Source organism: Nicotiana tabacum, chromosome 1, assembly GCF_000715075.1.
Source record: "Nicotiana tabacum cultivar K326 chromosome 1, ASM71507v2, whole genome shotgun sequence".
In the NCBI taxonomy this organism is placed as follows: domain Eukaryota; kingdom Viridiplantae; phylum Streptophyta; class Magnoliopsida; order Solanales; family Solanaceae; genus Nicotiana; species Nicotiana tabacum.
Window position 1 is genome coordinate 64,163,345 of NC_134080.1, and position 23,388 is coordinate 64,186,732.

Here is a 23,388-nt window from a genome sequence, read left to right on the forward strand (position 1 = left end):
GAGTTTGGGGCTGAGCAACTTGATTTTCTGTTAATATATTTCAATGTATTTTCAACGTATCACGCTGTATTTTCATGTATTTCATTGTATTCATTGTCTTTTTTTTAATTATAATTTAATGTATCTCGCTGTATTTCGTGTATTTCATTGTATTCACTATCTTTTTTTAATTGTATTTCAATCTATCCCGCTGTATTCTATGTATTCATATATTTTTTTAGTTAATATAATTTATGTATTCAGATGTATTATATAATTTCTCTGAATATTGCTATGTTTTTGGAGTTTTTTCCAGTTGAGAATCTTTTTTATAATCGGAAATGCAAATTTTATATGTTATAATTGAGTTTGTTGAGTTATATTAGGAGCCTATTATGTTAATTGATACACTTTCCGTTTAAAAACAGTGTAATCCCCTGTTTCACGCCGTGAATACAGTCGAGTACAATAATCTGTCTAGCTGTAATCTCATACTTCACGCCATGAATACAGTCGAATACATTCGAATACAACAACTGATTAGCTGGACTTTCCCGATTCACACCTATTTTTGCTACTTTATTCATGAATGCAATAGCTTAAATACATCAAATAACCACAAAAAAGTATCTATAATCTGTAATATAACAAATTGTATCTATAAATGACTAATTACTACTAAAAGATAGTGCTTTATGAAAATTTCTCTTATAATTACAACCAACTAAGGATTTCGCTCACGCCATCTTAAGGAAAAAAAGATTAAGCTTTGTCATACTACTACTACTACTACTACAAGCAGATACAAAAAGAGGACTTAAAAAAATTAACCTAAATAATCGTCCACTCAACCACTTAAACTTAAAATAATCGAGGCTTTAATATATATATATATATATATATATATATATATATATATATATATATATATATATATATATAATATGTGTGTGTGTGTCAGTTAGACTTCTCTATAACAACATCTAACCATTCACAATAAAAATCAATTTTTTTCGGAACCGATTTTTATATTATGTTAGAATATACGTTCTTTATAACAACACCTCACTATAGCAACCAAAAAATATCAGAATAAACGATGTTGTTATAAAGAAGTTTGACTGTATAATCAGAGTAATATATGTATAGCGGCTAAAATAAGTAAATAGTAAATCTGATCGGCTATTTGTAATTTTGTGTAATAATGTACTGGATAGGACCTCTCTGAATGAAGAACATTGGGCTCTTAGAGATAACCCGTTCGTAAGCCCAAAAAAGACTAGCCCAAACTTAGAGCAGCCCACTACTTGGGAGCCCATTCCTGATTCGTCAGGCAGCAGACAGGAGAAAGAGGAAAAGCCGCAGGGCTAATCGGAAAGCTAATGACCGACGTGACTGCCAACATCTTTCACTTCAGAAGAGTTTAAAGTGAGTGGATTCTTTCCGGCGAGCCTGAATTCAATTCTCTGAGCTCCAAAGTAATCCCCCAAATTTTCTCTTCAATTTCTCCATTTTTTATTCTTGGAACAGTTTGTTGTTTGAGTGTTTTTTTATGCTGTTTTTTCGCATTGTGAATTTGACTGTTTTCTATGTTATTTTATGGGTTGTTTTCTGGGTTTCGTTGGTACTGCTGATTAAGTTTGAAAAGTGTACTTTCTTGGTCGAATCTTCGCTAAAAGCAAGCATCTTTTGTTGTTTCATTCATTTAAATGGTCAAGTCAGTAGTACAAATCAATGATACTGGGAGTTGGATTTAGTTACTTCTGCCTTGCAGTTTAACGCGGGATGTTCTGGTCTTAGCACGTTCAGCTTAACCCGCTAATCACTAAACTAAGGCCTCATTGGCAATTTTTAGTTTAGAATGAAATTCAGAGCTTTCTGTTGACTCTTAGTTGTTGGTGTCTATAACAAAATTCCATGAGCATATCAAGTAGTGTTTGGATGGCTCTAGTACGGTAGCATAATTAAGTGCCCTTGTGGGCATTATGCTAGTACAAACTTTCAAAGAGCAGAAGGGGGAATAAATGTGTTTTCCAAGTTAGTTGTTGGAATATAATTTTGTTGATAATGTTTTTTTTGACTAAGGATGTTTACCAAATAATTTTGTTTCAAGTTGAAATATCTGGTAAGAAGATGAGTGCTCGTAAGAAGACACCTTTCCAGAAGCATAGGGAAGAGGAAGAGGCAAAGAAAAAGGTATGAGTGTAGCAGGTTTGATTTCTAGTGGAAATTGAAAGGGTGATTGTCCTTTTTGCTAACTATGCATGCCTTCTTTTGGCAGAGGGCAGAGGATGAAACAGCTCGTTTGTATCAAGAATTTGTGGAGTCGTTTTCAGTGGACAATGCGCCAGGTTCCAAGGCATTTGTTAGAGGGGGAACTATCAATCCGAATGATAAATTGAAGACTGATTCTGAAGGTCAGTTGCAAGAATCTATATTGTGTTTCTCTATCCTTCTTTCTTTGATTACCTAAAAGTCTTTTTCTATTAATTCTTACAAATAAAATGATTTTTCTCTTTCACGAACAAATTATTAAACATATGGACCTTTTCTATTCATTCGAGGATGGCAGGTGGAAATTCTAAAGATGAGGGTTCAGGTTTAAAGAAGGGGAGTAGGTAAACTAATACTTTTGATTGACCATGTTACAATGTTATTGTAATTTAGGATACTGAATACCAAGTTTTTCATGACGATATCACTGTTCTTATTAGGCTTTTATATGTTTCCTTGTTTCCAGATTGATTTGTGTTAGCTAGTCTTCTTAAAAATTTGAATTTTGCAAATTCAGTCTTGCTTTGACTTACCTTCAAATGATAACTATGTTGCTAAATGTGTATTATGGAGAGAGAGCTTGGTGCCTCCTTTATCTACTACCATATATGACAATTTCTTATGAAAAAAGTCAATTATAGATTCTGTGTTATTAAATCTACCTTTGACTATTGCATTAGGAGTTTGATTACTTAATTATTCTTTTAGAAAATATAATATGCAAGTTTTGTCGAAGGAAATAAAAAATTAGGTGTTCAAGAGCATAGCACAAGTGAAGTGCACTCGGTCTTTACCCTTTAGCGATTAGGACTCTAATGAAGAAAAACAAGTATAATTCAATAAAAACAAATTCCAAAAGAAACAACAATTATACGGGAGAGGATTTGAAAAACTCCAATCAATGTTGATGTTCAATCTTTGAAAAACTTGTAATTAAGAAATGTATGAAGTAAAAATCATGTCAATCAAGTTAAAAAGTAAATTTGTATTTCTTATTGAAAAAACAACTGCAATTTCAAGTTTCTAATTTTGGATTTACTGTGTAACTTTATTGTGCTAATTTCTAACTACTAATTACTAGCATTTTTTTTTTGATTTTTTTAGAAGGATATATTTAAACAGGAACTACACAAAGCAGTGTAGTCCTTCATAGTTACAAGGAGAGCACAAATTGAGTTCCTATCCTTAACTATCTCATATATAATATAAGATCTCAAAAATAGACTCAGCTTCTTAAAAGTATTCTTGTTTATACCAAAAGCTGATTTCTCTCATTCCAAATTATCCACCAAATGCAGGGTGGGACAATCTTCCATTACTAGCATATTCATGAATGAGGTTTCTTTTACATTTATTATATTGCTTTATCAGTCTTGAAAATATTTGTGTCACCTTGTCATTTATGTTTGTTTGGATTCGTCGTATCCATTCAAGCATTTGTATAAACCGTGGAGAACTTCTAGTATCGGAGAATCGCAATTTATTGAATATTGTGATGAATGAATTCAAATGGAGCAAAATGGATAGTGAGCATTCATATAGCCGACCCTATCTAGCTTGGAATTGAAGCACAATAATAGTTGTAGTTGTCATCTATATTTGTTGTTTATTGTGCCCATCTTTGGGGCAGAGCCTATTGGTGTTGAGGTGCACACCTATCAACTTGGCGCTTGCACTAAAAGGTGCGATCTAAGTGAGGTCAAGCTCCAGCTTGTGATGCACCTAGATTAAGGGTTAGCACGCCTTAAATAATGTTGCTAACAGTCTAATACATATAATTTGAATTTAAAGCATATAATTAAAATCCATTCCATTTCAAAAATTACATATAATTAGAATTAAAGAAGATGTGCTAGTTGACGAAAACAATGAGGGTGTCAACCCAAAAGTTGGAACAATGGAGAAGCATTCTAAAGAATAGGGTTTTAGGCCGAGTAAAAGGAAGATTGGATATATGCGCTGCAAGTTTAGTCAACATAAGAAGAGTGAAATAGATGGGATTGTAATGCCTAAATGCAGACAATTGAGGTATTTACGCTCGTTCTAGGAGAATGAAATGATAGTTGAAGATGTTACACATAGAATCAAAATCGGATGGCCGAAATAGAGAAGTTCTACATGAGTGTTATGTGATAGAAGGATTCCTCCCAAAGTGAAAGTAAGTTCCATCGACTGTTATAAGACCAACAATGCTATATAAGATTGAATGTTGGGTTGCTAAAGTTTAACACATACACAAGAAGAATATTGCAGAGATGCAGATGTTAAGATGTATATGTGATCGTACAAAATTAGACAAGATCAGAAATAATCACATTCGCGAGAAGGTTTAAGTAACACACATCGAGAGTAAAATAAAAGAATGCCGCTTTTGATGGTTTATTCATGTCCTGCATCAACCTCCAGAAGCACCAGTCTGTAGGTGTGGAACCATGGTGAGTGAAGTGTTAAAAAAGGACGAGGTAGACCTAAACTTACATAAAAGGAAGTTGGCTCGAAGGACCTACAATTTCTGGGGATCCATGTAGACTTAACAAAATATAAGACTGTTATTAGGACGGATGGGATGTTGTGGGGCAAGGGAGGGAAAAATTATGTTGCATGGTAGGAGTGACATAGCAATGCGATAAATTGCAGGTCGAAGTCACTGACGTAGATTACGGAGCCTGGAATAAACCTACTCTTGGGAGCTGCAATTTTCGGAGGTTGGTTATACAAGCGGTCAATGGAGGGGTTTATGGGAGGGGGGTAACAAGTTGATGTTGTGGTAGAAAGAGAAGACAGAAAAATGGTGGCTGTCTTATGAGGAGAAGGACAAGCTTGGTGCTGCTCTAAAAACTAAGGCGTTGAAGGCTGACATTAAAAAAATGGAACAATGACGTGTATGAAAGGCTTGAAGAAAGAAAGAAAGAAATGCCGGAATAATACAGAAGTTTGATCATACTGCAGGATCATGTCAATATGATATGAAGCTGAAAGAAATAAGAACTTCTCACCGGTGAACTGGAGGACATAGACAAAGCAGAGGAAATAAGTTGGAAGCAAAATCAAGATTTTTATTAAGCCATTAACTATTAAGCAGGGTGATAAAACACAGTTTTTCACAAGCTTGCAAATGCCCATGTACTATTGATGGATTGAAAATTGGTGGGAAATCGGTGGAAGATAAAAGATTAATCAGAAAGCATATATTGGACTTCTATGAAGTTTGTTTACTGAAAAAGAAATGTGGGGACCTAAATGGAGGGATAATAATCTGGCAAGAATTACTGAACAGGAAAAGATTTGGCTTCAAAGGCCATTTAGAGAGGAAGAAGTTGAAGCTACTGTGAAACCCTTTGATGGTGATAAAGCTCCGGGCCCTGATAGTTTCAACATGTTATTTTTCAAAAGATGCTGGCATGTACTAAAAGAGATATTATGAGAACGGTTGAACAATTTGATACTACTTTTATAGCTTTAGTCACTAAGAAGATGGGTGCAGTAGGACGATAGGAATTAAAGACTACTAACCTATTAGTTTGCTGGGCAGTATATACAGAATAATTGCAAAGCTTTTAACATAAAGGCTCAAGACTATAATTAACAAGCTGATTTCATAATGCTTTTATTAAGGGTAGATGATAGGTTATTGATGCTTCTTTGGTAGCAATTGAGTGCATTGATCATCATTTAAGAAAGGGGATAACTTGTGCAGCAAACAAATTGGACTTGGAGAAGGTCTATGATCATGAGAGTTGTTTTTTTCTCCTGGATGTGTTGAAGAAAACGAACTTTGGGGAAATAGCTTCAATGGATCTCCTTCTGCATCTCTACGGTTAAACTCTCAATTTTGATTAATGTGAACCCTGAGGGTTTGTTTAAGAAACAACAGGATCCTTTGTCTCCTTATTCGTTTGTCATTGTGATGGAGGTTTTAGGTTTGATGCTCAAAAAAGCTGAAAACCTTGGAAGGATTTGTAATGGGTATGACACACTATTGTTATGTGAGACTGACAAGTTGCAGTTTTTGCATTAAGAGTAATACTCCTTGCTTTTTAAGCAGTTGTTGGTTTACAAATTAACATGGAAAAAGCAATATTTTTTCTGTCAATGCCAGTAACTGTATAACATTGCTTTTGAAGTATTATGGGTTGTAAAATTGATATTTTTCTCAGTGTTTATTTGGGGCTTACTCTAATAGCCTGTTTGGCCAAGTGTTTTTTTGGGCCAAAAGTGCTTTTGGCCAAAATTTGAGGTGTTTGACTAAGCTTTTGGAAGGAAAAAAAGTGCTTTTGAGAAGCAGAAGTAATTTTTGAGAAACAGAAAAAAGTAGCTTCTCTCCAAAAGTACTTTTCTGAGAATCACTTTTGAGAAAAATACACTTATAGCCCGTTTGGCCAAGCTGCAAAAATCAGCTTATTTTGAGAAGTGCTTTTTTTCAAAAGCGCTTTTTCCAAAAGTACTTTTGGTGAGAAGCAGTTTGTGTTTGGCTAATCAGTTTGAAAAGCACTTCTGAGCAGCAATTAGTGTTTGGCCAAGCTTTAAAAACTGCTTCTAAGTGTATTTTTCTCAAAAATGCTTCTCAAAAAAGTGCTTTCGGAGAGAAGCTACTTTTTTCTGCTTCTTCAAAACTACTTCTGCTTCTCCTCAAAAGCACTTTTTTTTCATTCCAAAAGCTTGGCCAAACACCTCAATTTTTTGGCCAAAAGTGCTTTTGGCAAAAAAAAGCACTTTTGGCCAAAAAGAAGCTTGGCCAATCAGGCTATTAGAAGCAGTTTTCAAAAGCTTGGCCAAACAAAAGTGCTTTTCAAATTAATTAGCCAAACACAAATTGCTTCTCAACCAAAAACACTTTTTTTAAAAAGTACTTTTGAGAAAAGCACTTCTCAAAATAAGCTAATTTTAGAAGCTTGGCCAAACAGGCTGTAAGTGCCAAATATAAAAATAAGGTGTGGCAGGGTGTGATTGATGAATGTGTTAGGAAGCTGGTCCCTAAACAGTTTCTTTCTTACACCGGTGAATAACATTTCGTATGGGATCTCAACTTATATGGTGATTTCCAATAAAGTTGAAAAGAGGATAAACTCTTTAAGGAGCAACTTTTTACGGGAAGGAAGTGCTGAAAGGAGAAAGTTTCATATGGTGAAATGACAAATAGTAATGTTGGATAAAAGAAGTAGAGAACTGGGGCACAAAAATCTAAAGCGACATACTAGAGCTTGCTTTTCAAATGGTTATAGAGGTTAAATGATAAGGGCAGAGAACCGTGAAAGGAGGTTGTTAACATTGATATGGAAAATATAGTATTGGGTGCCCCAATCATATGTTACTACCTAACGATTGATCTGTTTGGAAGCAAATATGCAGATTATGGAATGAATTCAGCTATTTATCATTCTAAGAGTTGGAAATGGTTTTTCTTTTTAGATTTTGGACTGATATATGGTTAGATGGTGGTGGGTTGAAGGGTACATTTCCTACTTTGTACGGACCGACTACAGATAACGATTGTTTGGTTGCTGATGCTATTCTAAATCAGGGTGGCTGGTGCGATTTCAAAGAAATATTAGCCATTGGGAAATTGGGGTTTTTGTCAGCTTCTACTTTAAATATCTTAGAACCAACAATTCCTGATGAAAGGAAAAATGGACTCACAGATCTGGCTACTAGCAAGTATGCAATTTTGTTAGTAAAGAGTTACTTTTCTCCATTACTGAAACAATCAGGGGAAAGGGATGTTGAATGTCCTTGGAAAATACTATGGAAATCAAGAGCTACATGTTTTGGATGGTTGGCTATTCACAATGTATGTCTTATGCAAGATGCTTTGCAATTAAGGGGTTTCTCCTTATGCATCATATGTCTTTTGTGTGAGAGATCCTAGGAATCAACAACTATCTCTTTTTTTGATGAAGTAATAAGTTTTCATTAAAGGCATCAAGAAGATGCAGACAAAGTTTTACAAGAGGGAAAAAGGTGATTGCTCAGATACGAAGATTAATCTATAACTAGAGAGCATACACCTTCCAAAAGTTGGTCACGGCTAGATACAGGAGATTGGTTAAGCCAGCTAAATAAATCCACTAAACATTTAGCTTTAAGAGCATGATTTGAAGTTGAGATCCCATCGAAACACCTACGATTTCGTTCATTCCATATACACCAAAAGATTGAGGCAGGTACCATTAACCATGTCTTTTTGATGGGTTTTCCAACTCTCCAAGGAATCAACAACTATCTCTTATGGAACTGTTATTATGTCTGGCAGATTTGGATGCTCTTGTTGAATGTTTCCAGTGGGTTTCAAATGTGAGGAGTTCGCTGTTAAGTTGGCACGGCCAGGAAATTGGAAGGAGAAGAAAACAGATTTGGCCAACTGTTATATTGTGCATCATGTGGACTGTTTGGTTGGAACGAAATAACAGATGCTTTGAAGAAAGAAAGCAACATAATATTCTGTAAAAGATAGATGCTTACAAAGTTTATATTATTGGTGTAAGAATAGTTACATAGAGGGCTTGATTGTCTTTTTGACTTTCTGGAAGATATGGGCAAATGATGTACAATGCAACTGCTGGTATCTTATTGTATTTTGTACTACCTCCTTGGTACTTCATTTAATGAAAATATCTAACCTTATCCCAAAAAAAGGAATGAAGAAAGAGAGGACAAAGAAGAAAGAAAAAAGCAGGCTAGTGTTGTGTTGCAAAAGAAAGGACAAAGAAGGAAGAATGGACTAGGGCTTGCCTGCTTCCAATTTTTTTTGAAAACAGTATCCGGGTCAACTTGGGTGCACCTCAGCTATTCTGCGGGTGCTTGCTACTTCCCACTAGCATGGGTAGTGGATAACTCTGCGGACCAACGCTTAGGCAGATGGGGGAAATCACCTAGTGTTTTTGTCTTTGCTGCAATTTAAATCGTTGTCTCAAAGATTTGCACCCACGACCACTAGGCCACACCCATGTGTGCACCTATTTCTATATCTGCAGGAGAAACATTATGGTCTCTTAAGACTTAATCCACACCTTGGATTGTCGCCCCATTTTCTACAACTAATTTAAAAATGAGCAAATTAACATCTGAAATCTAGTCCAATTTTGAGTTCATTTGGCTACGATTTGGTCCCTTGTAAAAAAAGGGCAGCCCGTGGCTGATTCCACTGCTCGAACCCGTGACTTATAGGTCACACGATTTGGTCCCTTGTTTGGCTACAAAATGGTCCGTTAGTGTATTTGGTTCATAGTAGAGCATTCGCTGGGTCATTTCGTCTGAGGAGGCTAGCTGACTCCAAAAGCTGGAGATAGATCCATGTTGTCCTTATTATGCCATTTTTTGCCTCTTCAAATTCTTGTGTGTGCATTTGAAAAGAGACCAGGCAAATTATAGGATCCGGTGGTAGGTTAGGCTATCTTCTAAATAGAGGTATACTTGGTCAATAATTTCGAATATTTATGAGAGATTTGGGAAGACACTACGTCAAAGAACCAGTAGTAAGAACAGGTTAAAAGCAATAAAGTGTCTGTGCCCATTAGAGGAAACACAGTGAATTGATTAAAATCAAGTGGTTTTGCTTGTTATTAAATGTGCGGATCACCGGCTTCTTCCTTCTTTAATTGTTTATATAGGTGCAAATCAATATATACTCATCTTTATTGCTGCTCTGTACGACAATACTAATACTTACTCATGGGTGGTATCCATGTTTTGCTACTTATGATCTATTTGTATGTATGTATAATTCATCTTATATCACGTCTCATTGATCCTTTATCTTTTACCATCTTCTCCTTTTAAATTATTGATCCTGTCACTATTCAAGAATAAGGTTATTGGTAGCACAGATTCTGGAGTGTATCTTGTGTACTGCAGGTATGTGCCTTCTTTCTTGCCGCCTCCTATGGCAACAAAGGGCAGAGATTATGAGAAGAAGGTCAGTGGGTGTTTGGAAGTTCTTTGGTGCAAGAGTAGTAAACTTGTTACTAGTAGATATCTAAATATGTTGGTTACTTCTATTGCAGAAGGAGGATAAGCCGAGGGAAAAAGAGAAGGGCAAGTCTAGGAACATCGACAATTTCATGGAGGAATTGAAGCATGAACAAGAAATGAGGGAAAGGCGTAACCAAGACCGTGAACAGTGGCGTGATCGTCATACTGAAAATTCTACTGTAAGTGGATTTACAATCGGCAAACAGAAACTGTCCAGATTGTTGGTTTTAATCTTATGTTTTTATTCTTGAATTCATGTATCAGATCTGAGGGGATTTGACAAAAATGAAGATAACTTGTGATGTAATAGCTTCTATTCAGAATGAACATGTCAAAACTTAAGAGTTTTGGCTGCACTAGGAAAAGTTGCATCTCTCAATCATATCTGGATCTGAATCTTTTGTATGAACTGGAGAAGTTATTTATATTACTTAGTAGATTACTTTTACCTCATCTGGATTAGACACACAATTTGCACAGAATCTTACATGTACACATCTTGTTGTAATTGCTGATGTGCTATGAGTACGGATTATCATTTTTCTCTGAAATAGAGCAACAGTTTAATAGCTATGAATTTCTGATATTATCAGGTGATTACAGATTGTCATGCTATTTGCATCTATGATCCATTTTCCTGTCTTCAATCTGGTCACGTTAAGTTTAATTTTTCTTTATGGATATGTTACATATCGAACGGAGAAAAACGATTGCATCCTTAATGATCCTTTAACTGTATCATTTTCGTTCACAAAATATAAGACTCCTTCTCAGTCTTTGCTACTCATTGGATCACCAAACACTACCCCAATGTCCTATCCCAAACCCTCTACCACCTGAACATGCCTCCAATATATGCATCTGGATTACACCTGAAAATGTTTCTGGAAGTGATACATTCGTCAAACATTGACGTGGAAAAATAGTGATTGCAAATATTCTATGCCTAACCAAATGGAGGTTTGATTTGGCATCTTGTTTTGTTTTATAATGATATTTGTAAATCTTTAAATCTTACTCTTTCCTCAGCCATCTAGTCGGTTTGATGAGCTGCCTGATGACTTTGATCCTAGTGGAAGGCCTGGATCATTTGATGATGGCGATCCACAAACAACAAATCTCTATGTAGGAAACCTATCACCTCAAGTAAGGTTTTTGCGCTTAATTTTGAATTAGTTGTTTGTTGCTTTAGGCGTCCTCTGTGTGGTTCCCATTTGTTTTATTTACTTACAGGTTGATGAGAATTTTCTCTTGCGCACATTTGGGAGATTTGGCCCCATTGCAAGTGTAAAGATAATGTGGCCAAGGACAGAAGAAGAAAGAAGGCGACAGAGGAATTGTGGTTTTGTAGCTTTCATGAATAGAGCTGATGCTCAGGCTGCAAAAGATGAGATGGAAGGTTAGCTTCAGCTTCTTCATTTGAATGGATTCTAATCTCTTTATCTAGTCTTTTTTGTTTGATAATTGTGATTTGTGTTGCTCTCTGTAGAGCACTTCTATTCCCCCACTCCCTTCCCCCCTCAAGATACCTAGGAATTGTTCAATAGGTTCTTAGTGCTAAACCAAGTTAACTTTAAGTTTCTATTTATGTACGGAGTTATAGGATCCTCAACGACTAGGGATCAGTAGCCTCAATCAGAAAGAAAGTAGATAAATAGGATATATTTCTGTTTAAAAACATACATTTGGAGTTGCCCCAAAGTCTTTGGTCTAGTGGTAAGAGCGTAATGTGTGATGTGTGGAGTAGGCTCATGTCACGAGTTTGGAACCCTGCGGCAAACAAAAACCTGGTATTTAAGTGGAAAGGGTAGATGAGAGGGCCCATTATCCACCAAATTTTGAACTGTGTGCCACTGGCCTTTGGGGATTTCTCGGTTTATAGGAAAACAGAAAAGAAAAACATACATGTGGAGTTTACAATCCATAAACATATGAAGAGGAGAAAAGGAAAAAACTTCTGATAGGCTGTTATATTTTGTACTAACACAAGCAATCAATTGTTGCTTCGTGATCTTATTTGCTTATTTAGTTATTGGTTTCAGTTGACCCCCACCACCTTATCCTTTTCTTGGGTTTCCTCTCCTTGTTTGCTGTGTCTATTCTGATTCTTGTTTCGCTTGAGATATATATTGGTAGCAGAAGGATATTCACAAGGAACAAGGTTTTCGATCAGTTATTATCCTTTGTTTTGTCAATCTTCTTCATCGCAGAGTAGTCAACGAAACATCATTGGGGTTTAAGCGCTAAGCAGAACAAGAGCATGGGCTTAGCAAAGAGGAGCTAATGAAGAAAAAACTAGAAATATATATGTAATGCAAGGAAAACGATCTACAAACACGAACAACAATTATTTGGACAAAGAATTGAAAAACCTATAATTAAGCGAAATATATGAAGTAAAAATCATGTCCATGATGTTTTAAAACCATTTTGAATTTCTCATTTAGATGGAAATGTAGTTTAATGTTTATTTGGGCTAGTTTTCTTATACCAAATTTCTAATCTCTCATTGCTGATCACTAAAATTTATTCGTGATGTTATTTTAACAACTGTGCGTGCCTTAGCACGTTAGCGTTGAGACTAAAACGCTACCTAAGCATGGAAAAGTACGTAAGCTGGCCTTAACTGAGCTTCAGGCTTAAACGCCTCAAGCGAGCCTTTAATAGCTTTGCTTCTTAGGTGGTGCTTCCTCTAGTTTCAGATATGTATTCATTCCAGAAGTGTGTCTTTTTGAAGGAAATTAAATAGTCATACGGTCTTGCATGGGGATGCTAGCATGCCAGGAGAACATCTCAAGCTGGACTAAAGTCATTAAAAAGTCATAGTCTTGCATGGGGATCTAGCACGTGCTCTAATTCCTTGTGTACTCGTTTTATTGCTTAATATTCTGTATCTTATGTAATATCCGAAGTAAATATGATTTTAAGCAATGGATTTCTGATATGTAAAACCATGTTATTCTTATCCAGGAGTTATTGTTTATGAATATGAGTTGAAGATTGGGTGGGGTAAATCTGTCTCTCTGCCTTCTCAAGCGCTTCCTGCTCCCCCTCCAGGACATATGGCTATCAGGAGTAAGGAGGTTTGTCTATTCTTTAGAGTACAATGCCCTGTTATATACATGTTATTAATTTGACAAATGTCAGGTCGAGGGGTTTGTCTTTTAATAATCAATATGTGATAGTGTACGATTTAATGAGTTATATCATGTCAAAATATTGCATGATCAGTTGAAAACATGTTACAAACAAAGACAATGGATGAAGCATAGGTGTTCATGTTGAACTAAGTTGCGTGTATTACATGCTTATTTGTTGTTTTGATATGTATAGACATCCTGTAGTGGTGTATCTCAACCTCGGAAATGTTTCCCATGTAATAGCTTTCTGTTTAAACTGCAGTTCAGTAAGCTAGAGGCGCATTCTATTGTCACGTCTGTTTCTCTTAATGATATCAGCTTGTGCACATATACTTATTCTAGATATTATCTTCTGTTGTTTTCAGGGTGCAACTGTTATCTTATCTGGTCCATCAGGTCCTCCGGTTACTACTGTTTCAGGCCAGAACTCTGAGTTGGTATGATAATTAGTTGATCTTTGTACATTTCCTTGTTCTTTTTTGTCTTTTGGGATAACTATCTGATCTCTATAGCTCTTATTTACGGTGTTATTGAAAGATATCATGATTGAGTGAAGCAAAATGTACAGAGAGCTTAGGTCTATAATCTATTGGAGTAGATTGAAAGGGTTTTGTCAGCTTCGTTTTTAAATTGGATTTTTTGCCTTATACTTGATCTATAGAATAGGCATTTTAATTGTTATGGGTTGTTATTGGAATAAAAAGGAGACAAGAGGAAGCTTGGCACTTATTACCTCAAAGAGGCCCAATACTCTTTTCCTTGTTTGGCAAGTAACATCGAGGAGAGTGTACCATACTGTTGAGTGAGTGAACGATGCAACATTTTGTACTGATAAGTACAAAAGTATACAGAAATCTGGGAAATGATGAGCACAAAAAAACCCGGTGATGATGAATCCAACTTCTAGATCCGCACCTGTGTTGGGTGCCCAAACCTGTATCGTGCAACATGGCATGCTACATTGTTGGAACAGAAGAGGACTACAAAAAGTTGTGGAGCACTATTTCTGCAGCTATATGTTGGATCCTGTGGAAGGAAAGAAATCAGAGATAATCTGATGGTGAAAACGAAAATTTATAACTTAAAGCACAGAAGTTTAGCTCTCTTAGCCTTTTGGTGTAAGAATGAAAATATACAGGATGGTTAATGTCCTTAGTTCTTTTCACATGTAACTAGGTGTACTGAGATGCATATGGTTGTGCTACTCATTCATTGCACTCTCTGGGTGCTATCCTTTAATAAAACTTTTGTTACATTTTAAAAAGAAAAATATTGGCAGGAAGTTTTCTTACTATGTGGTATGGATAGTTAAAATTCCCAGGACATGAAAAGAAGATCAGTATATTTCAACAAAAGTGTCTATTTATGTGGTATGGATAACTAAGTCCAACTAAGGTGATAGAATTTTTACGTTCAAAATATGGAAACATGCATAAGAGTTTGTAAGAGACACAGTGTACATGGTCTTAGATCTTATAGATGCCCTACAAGAATAGGATAGGGATACACATTCAGCTTTTCTTTTGGAACTGATTACTGATGTACATAATTCTTTTTTTGATGAAGTAAGAGAATTGCATTAAAGGCATCAAGAAGATGCAAGAAGTACAAAAGAGAGAGATACATAAAGACATAGTCAGCTCTACAGACAAAAACTAGGCTAAAGCTAAGGAGCTGACGAAGTCCAAAAGATTAATAGGACGATTGACAAGAGCTAAGTTCTGCCAACTATATAACCATAAAAGACATCTAGCCTTAAGTGCGTATGTTGGAATTGATATCCCATCCAAACATCTACGTTTCCTTTCTGTCCAAACACACCACAAAATACAAGAAGGGATCATCTGCCAGACTTTACTGATGGAGTTATCCAACTTTCCATGAAGACCAGCTTTCATAGGCATCTTTAATGTTCTGAGGCATGACCCAGCTTAAACCAAAGATGGCAAAGAACATACACCAGATATCTGCTGCACCTGGGCAGTGAAGAAAGAGATGCCTGTTGGATTCTGGCTGCTGACATATAACATCTATTGTCCAAATGAAAACTTCTTCTGCTGAGATTGTCCTGGGTTAGGCATGCTTCATTTAGGGCTATCCAACTGAAACAAGAGATTTTTGTAGGTAGCTTGGTCTTCCAGATGTATTTCCAAGGCCATCTATCAATGATTTCATTGGTGGAGCAAAAGTGAGTGTAGCCTGCTTTCACAGTGTAAAGGCCATCCTTGGAACTTCCCCACCTTATACTGTCAAAAGTATTTTCCTTGACTGAGAGGCCTTCCAATTTTGCCAGCAGATTTAGAAGTTGTGGAAGCTCCCAGTCCTGCATATCGCTCCTGAAAAGAATGTGCCAACAATTGTCTTGCCAATTTTGAGAAATAGTGGAATCTTGATTCTGAGCTATCCGATAGAGGCTAGGAAAGTCAAACATCAGGATGGATCCTTCAAACCATTTATCTTTCCAGAACTTTATGTGATTGCCATTGCCCAATTTAAAATAGGAGTTCCAGGAAAATTCACTCCAGAGCTTCCTAATGTTCTTCCATGGACCGACCCCATATGGACTTCTGGACAGCTTAGTACACCAATGATTCTCGGACCCATGCTTGGCCCTGATCAACTCTTTCCATACTAAATTCTCCTCTTGATTGTATCTCCAAAGCCATTTCATCAGCATACATTTGTTGTGGATGGAAAGATCTCTGATGCCTAGGCCACCCAAATACTTTGGCATGGTGACCTTTGACCACTTCAACAACAACAACAACATACCCAGTCTTATCCCACACCGTGGGTTCTGGGGAGGATTGTGTGTACATAGACCTTACCTCTACCTTGAGAGGATAGAGAGGCTGTTTCCAATAGACCCTCGGCTCAGGAAAGCAGACCTTTGACCACTTGGCTAGATGAAATTTATGAGCTTTGCTGCCTCCTTCCCATAGAAATGTTCTCCTGATCTTGTCAAGCTCCTTACAATTTTGTTGGGGATTGGTATGAGGGACATCGGGTATGTTGGGATCTATCTAGCACACTGTTGATAAGTGTCTGCCTTCCCCCCATTGAAAGATACTGTCTTTGCCATGAAGCTAGCTTCTTTTCAAATTTCTCAATGACTCCATTCCACACCTCAGTTGAGTTATGTTTTGCTCCAAGAGGTAGACCAAGGTATGTAGTAGGTAATGTAGCAGTACCACAACATAGAATTCCAGCTAGTTCCTCCATATTGTTGACTTCATTTACAGGTATATAGTGCTTTTTGCCATGTTAATGTCCAAACCTGAAATAGCTTCAAACAGATTCAAAGTTAGGTTAAGTTATAGGACTTGGGATCTGTCAGCCCCACAGAAGATCAGAGTATCATCTGCATAAAGCAAATGAGATACTGTGATAGTGCTTTGTACATGTTTCTTTGTACTATTTTAGTTCTATTTTTACCTTCTCCCGAAAAAGAGTGTGTAAGAGACACAGGTAATATGCTGGGATGGTACGTGCTACTCTCAATCAATAGTGGGATAAATTGTAGGGCCTTAAGTTAGCCACATAAACTTGATCGATAGAACGATCAACCTGTCTTCTGATGTGTCCTTTTGTGCACATTTACTACACCCTGAGTATATCCAATCTGTAAAGAAGATGTGTATTAAGCACCTTTTATCCTATTTATGATTATCTGATACCTTTTTTGGTTCTGCAGGTTCTCACTCCAAATGTACCTGATATTATGGTGGTTCCACCTGAGGATGATCACCTTCGCCACGTTATTGATACAATGGCTTTGTATGTTCTTGATGGAGGTTGTGCTTTTGAACAAGCCATAATGGAGCGAGGCCGTGGAAATCCTCTCTTCAGTTTCTTGTTTGAGCTTGGCTCAAAGGAGCACACTTACTACGTTTGGAGGCTTTATTCTTTTGCTCAGGTAACTTGCTGCAGCTCTAAAATCTGAATGAAGTATTATTAAAATTATGTTTTTCTTGTTAAATGGAACTAGTAATACTTCTGACAGAACTTCATGGATCACTTTTAGAATCCATGAGGATACTTCAAATTATGCTTCAATGGCGGAAAGCCAATAGTTTCATGCAATTGTAGCTCAAGAGAATTTGGTTCTTGTCCACTTTTATCTCTTTCCATGTCATGTAAAACAATATGACTAATGGTACTTATAACATAATCAATCAGTAGATTGGAAAGACTTGTTTATCTGATGTCATCCCTTTGCAGGACATCTTGTCCTTTTATATTATTCTCTCCCTAAAATATTTTTCTTTCTTATTTATAAAAAACAGGGAGATACTCTTCAACGTTGGCGTACAGTGCCTTTCATCATGATAACTGGTAGTGGGAGGTAAGGCATTGTTCTAACTTATGTAATCTTTTGTTACACATTTCATATGCACCTTTCCTTTTGCTGAAGAATCAGATAGTTGATGGCTTGATGCATGTGCATATTCCTGAATGCATCACTCTTTTAAGTCACCACTGTTTCGTAGGATACTTTTACCAATATTCTCCAGCAGCATATGCTTGCTGTGGAAGAATGAAATCATGTAAATAGAACTAATCATTCAGTTTTTGCAAAGGTTGCAGCGTTCTGCAAGGCTTTGATGAAGTCCTGCAACCTTTTGAAAAGTGTTTACTGTGAAAATGGTAATAACAATTAAATTTGTAAATGAGACTCTACAAATACGTGATCTATTTTTATGCTAGTTGTTAGAGCGGTGGATGCTAGGTATGTGAGGATTAATCGACGAAATACAAGATAAAACGGGGCAGTAATCAAACCGAGGGGCTTGCTACCCGGGCCTCGGACTGATCGATGAAAGGCCTCGAGGTCGATGCCTGGGCTCGAGCTCGAGCTATCGGGGGTACCGGGAAGGGAATAACAATTAGGATATAATTAAAGAAGGCTCTTTATGGCCAATACCAAGCAATAAATAAAGAACAAGTATGAAGGCAGTAAATGGAAGAAGTAGTCTCGAGCGTGTGTATTTAGAGAGAAAGAAGAGAAAGTTGTTATTGATCTTGTGTAAAGTAGTTGGAGCAACAGCCGAGGGTTACAAAGTGATGGGGATCCCCTTTATATAAAAAGGGAATCCATTATAGTACAAAATGCATTAACTGTAAAGGCATGGAGACGGGACGGCTGGACGTGACACCTTGAGACAGACCCCGGATAGGTCAGTTTTGTCAGATTTAGCCGTGTGCTTTGGGAATTCCCCTCTCGCATACTATAGCTGTTAGTACGTAATGCCCCCCGGGGCCGGTACCTGACGACCCCCAAGGGTGGGTCTCGACCTTGGTTTTGAGCCTCGAGGAGCATGACCGCGAGACGACCTAATGACAGGGAAATCGGGCCCCCGAATTCACCGCATACAAAAAGTTCTGAAAATTGTGCTCTTTCTTCAAATATAACTAATTGACATGTGCAGGTGGATACCACCGCCTCTACCAACACCTAAAGGAGCTGAGCATGAAAAAGAAGCTGGGAGCACATTTGCTGCTGGAAGAAGCAGGGTATGCCCTTTTGCTAGCTTTCCATTCCAAGGAATTTAAGAGTTTGCATGTTGACTCTGAAACTTAAATAAATTTCTTTGCAATTGATGTTTGTTTCTATACCTTGTTCAGCGTGTGGAGGTTGAAAGGACATTGACTGATGCTCAGAGGGATGAATTTGAGGATATGCTCCGGTCATTGACACTAGAAAGAAGTCAAATAAAAGAAGCGATGGGTTTTGCTTTGGACAATGCTGATGCTGCTGGAGAGGTAACCTTTAAGATGGTTTCATGCAGCAGTTAAAGAGCTCACTTGCGCGTGGAGCTTTTCTTTCATATTTAACCTCTCAGAGGCAAAGCTGCTGATTCACTTTTTGTTGTGTCAATGTTCATAATGCTTCTTGTTGCACAACTTGCACTTGCATCTGTTTCGGCTGATTTTTCGTGTTTTAGCTTTAAAATGAGAATTTGCCATAGTCTGTTACACATACGCTTTGGATAGTTCTGGTTCTTGAACATATTCTAATGCGGTTGCCTGCTGATGATATTTTGCAGGTGGTTGAAGTTTTGACAGAGTCTTTGACCCTCAAGGAAACTCCAATACCAACAAAAGTTTCTAGGCTCATGCTTGTCTCTGATATTCTTCATAATAGTAGTGCTCCTGTGAAGAATGCATCTGCTTATCGCACCAAATTTGAAGCCTCTTTACCAGACATAATGGAAAGCTTCAATGATCTATACCGAAGTATAACAGGACGAATAACTGCCGAGGCACTTAAAGTAAGCTGTTCCAGTCAACTACATTTGCTTTGCCTTGCTGCATTTTTCGTACCTTTTCTTTTTGTTGCTCTACCTTGATGTGTGGTAAGTTTTTCCGTTCCTGTTGCAGGAAAGAGTCCTGAAAGTGCTTCAAGTGTGGGCTGATTGGTTTTTGTTTTCTGATGCCTATGTTAATGGTTTACGAGCAACCTTTCTTCGAACCGGGAACTCTGGTGTGATCCCATTTCATTCTCTGTGTGGTGATGCACCTGAAGTAGAACAAAAGACCAGTTCTGATGATGCAGGTGATGGCGGTAAGATTAACCCAGATGGTGCTTTGGCAATTGGGAAAGGAGCTGCAACGAAGGAACTGTTGAGCCTTCCCCTTACTGAGCTAGAAAGACGATGCAGGCACAATGGTTTGTCTATTGTAGGCGGTAGGGAAATGATGGTTGCTCGATTACTTTATCTGGAAGAGGCTGAAAAGCTGAGAGGTCATGAACTAGATGAAGATTTGAAATTTGTGGGCCATTCAAGTTCTGTTAGGTTCCCAAGCAGCCGGAAAGATAGCAACCTTGAGTTGGATAGAAGTGCTCCTTCTGCATGGAATAGTCAAGTGGATTATGACGTGCAGCTCAAACAAAGAGACTCTGTATCTTCACCCCCAACAATTTCTGTTCTACAGCATAGTTCAATAGACTTCTCCAGTGAGGGCAAAAATGACACAATTTTGCCTACATCTAAATGGGCCAGGGAGGATGACGAAAGTGATGATGAACAAAAGAGAAGTTCGAGGGACCTGGGGTTGACATATTCATCATCTGGAAGTGAGAACGCAGGTGACGGCCTTAGCAAGATCAAGGATACAGAGCTTACAACAGACACAAGCAGTTCAGCATACCCGGAAAGTGGAATGAACGAAGAATTGAGGTATATGCAGTTGAACATTCCTAGTGGAATTATTTCCGAGATTGGTGTTATTTTTTTGTGATGACATCCTTTTTGACTTTCAATACTTTCCTAGCTCAGGAAGATATGAACAAACTTTGGTGTGAAATTGCTCTCAGATTAAGCTTCCTTTGCTTAAGGGATTATTAACTTAATGAAAATTACTATAATTTACTTGCTAACTTTTGTATCTCAAATCATTGAAGGAAAAGTTTTAAAAGGCAAGAAACTACTCTAGCACCCTCTCGAGGCCAGCAAATAGATGTCTGGTTTCTTCATTTTGATTTTACTAGTTTTTCTATGGAAAGATAAGAGGGTGAAAATCTAAGAAGTGAAAGTTTGTGCATGTTAACTTTCACAATATTCTTAATAGCAGGGATGTTAATATGCGGAGTTTTGTAAGCTGAGGCTACTATCCTATTTTCCTAATATTTGGAGGCAAATTCTCTTTCCTTTTCAACTTTTTGTGGGGTTCTATACCTCAAACGTCAAATTTGTTTCTTTCAATTTGCTTGTGGATTTGATATAGCCAATCGTCAAATTTCTCTTGTATGTTGAATTTTGATATGGTTGTGGATTTATTACTCACAGTCCTCCATTTTTCTTCTGCGCGGATTTTGATATGGTCCATAACTAATTTATCAGACAAAAGCTGAGGCGTCTAGAGGTTGCATTGATTGAATATCGTGAATCTCTAGAAGAGCGAGGAATAAAAAGTCCAGATGAAATTGAGAGGAAAGTTGAAATACATCGGCAACGTCTACAATCTGAATATGGTTTATTGAATTTCAGTGAAGATAATTCCAAAAAAGGTAAAGCTCTAAATCTGTCAGTAGTTTGAGATGTCTCTGTATTTAATTGCGTGTGCAGGTTCAGATCTTATGTCTATACTTGCAGTATCATACTCCTTTAATCTTATATTTTTTGTTGACAACTATCTTTTCCCAATTTTTTTTTGCCTTATGCCCCTGTCCTCCCTTTGACCAGTTCTCGGATGCTTTGGGGTTGATATATATCTGAACTTTATGGTAAACAATAGCTGAAGCAGGACGGTGGTTTAATTGCTCAAATTGTATTTACTGTTTTCAACAGCGCTATCAGACATTCTCTGGATTACTGTTACTGAGCTGCTGCTTAGGAGACTGTATTTTTCCTAAACTGTGTCTGTTAGTTCAAGAAATTGTAGTGGAATGAGGCAAATGACACATCAGACATGTTAGCACTTAAGTGAGAATTTAGCTATTTCAGTAATCTGTTGTAGATGCAATAACCTTTTGATAATACTTTTTCTTGGCATCTATGAGATGTATCACTCTTTGCTGGATAAAGTTGGTTATCTTCATATTTACGAGAAGATTAGGTATCTGGTGCCCCTAGGGTTTTGGTTCGGTGGTAAGAGCATAGCTTGAGGCATGGATTAGGCACATATAATGAGCTCATGCTCTGCCACAGACTAAAGCTTGGTGTTTAAGTGGAGAGCGGTAGAGGAGTAATTTGAACCAAGCGCTAGCTGATTCTCGGAGATTGCTCAGTTATCGGAAAAAAATTAAAAGAAAAAGAAGAGAAGATTAGGTATCTGGTTGAGCAGGATACTGGACAGGGAAGCTTTTATTAGCTGTAAATACTGCGCATAGAAAGGCCACTTGACTGCCTCCCTTCTATACATTGTCATCTCTCTTTTCAGGGGTAAGAAATGTTTCGTGGAACACTTTTGTCACGTAATCTATCAAAGGAAAAGAATTATTGTCACTTATTGCTTTATTATGTAATTGTTTTTATGGCTGTGAACAAATTGTCTCATACTTCTTCTTTCATAACAAACAGCAGGTAGGTCATCTTTGGAGCGGAGAGAGAAAAGAGACGATTCTCGAGAAGCTTCAAGGAAGCGCCAACGGAGCCGCAGCAGAAGTGGAAGCCCTCAGTGGAAATCTTCCAGCAGAGACCGTGATAGTGATAGGGAAAAGCGCCGTGAGAGGGAAAGGAAGAGTGGAAGCAGGGAGAGAGATGATCATGATAGAGAGAAATCCAGGGAGAGAAGACGGGCCAGATGAATGCATATGCGCTGTGCAAAATTGCCACAAATACAGAGGTGTAGTTGCCTTTTCATTCCTCAGTAGAAATATACATTTGAGCATTTTATCTTTTTGGGTAGCAAGAATTGCATGTAGACCCTCGATGGCACGTGGAAGTATGGTCTTCTCCTGTTAGTATCCTATGCTATGCGCTGCGCAAAGAAAAAGATGCTTCGTTATTCAGCTCTGTGGTCTAGCAAATTGTACAATTGCAGAGAATCTCATGAATCCCTGTAACTACTACATACTTTCAGCTTTTATTGTAGCTTCATTTGCTATGCTCTACTGAAGATTTTGTTCCTTCCATCTAATGTTGAACTTCAGTAGCTAGTCATTCCCAGTATCAATGTACTATCTGAGAATGTATTGTTAATCGCTCGCTTCATGCTTGTCCCATGTTTTCAGTACTATTTTTCTGAGTAGAAAGAGCAGTTCCCAAGTAGTCAGTCACCTATCAATTAATGTTTTGTTCGAGATTATCACCAAAAAAAGATTTGCATAGGAGATTCTGCATCTTCACTTTCTGTCCTTGGAGATGCTCAAATTGCTCCTTTGCCAAAACCACCAATGGTTTTACTGCAATCAGTCATATACCGAACATCTCCCACTAATTCATGATCTCTGGTGAATATTTTACCTTGCGTCTACATTTCAGTTCTTACAACCTGTTCAAATTTGTTACTATTCTTTATGTGGTCGATTTCATTGTTTATAATTGAAAAGAAAGAGTCACAGGAGGTTTACGAAACGAGTTCT

At 37.4% G+C, this 23,388-nt stretch overlaps 1 protein-coding gene across 5 annotated transcripts; it reads left to right on the forward strand.

Annotated features, from left to right (window-relative positions):
• Nucleotides 1-1,296: 1,296 nt before the first annotated feature.
• LOC107786092 (protein RRC1-like) lies at nt 1,297-23,072 on the forward strand. 5 transcript variants are annotated; one of them, XM_075251128.1, is made up of 18 exons: nt 1,297-1,457; nt 2,093-2,175; nt 2,261-2,396; nt 2,552-2,597; nt 10,105-10,165; nt 10,254-10,400; nt 11,251-11,367; nt 11,455-11,620; nt 13,192-13,304; nt 13,727-13,798; nt 17,056-17,277; nt 17,648-17,706; nt 18,791-18,875; nt 18,987-19,124; nt 19,409-19,633; nt 19,743-20,542; nt 21,206-21,372; nt 22,385-23,072. In XM_075251128.1, the coding sequence occupies exons 2-18, from the start codon at nt 2,113-2,115 to the stop codon at nt 22,609-22,611; spliced, it is 2,844 nt and encodes a 947-aa protein (XP_075107229.1). In that variant the 5' UTR covers nt 1,297-1,457; nt 2,093-2,112; the 3' UTR covers nt 22,612-23,072. The 5 variants fall into 5 exon arrangements, with proteins under 5 accessions (XP_075107229.1, XP_075107232.1, XP_075107231.1 ...); XM_075251131.1 differs by having other exon boundaries at nt 22,388-23,072; XM_075251130.1 differs by having other exon boundaries at nt 1,319-1,457; nt 2,065-2,175.
• Nucleotides 23,073-23,388: the final 316 nt, after the last annotated feature.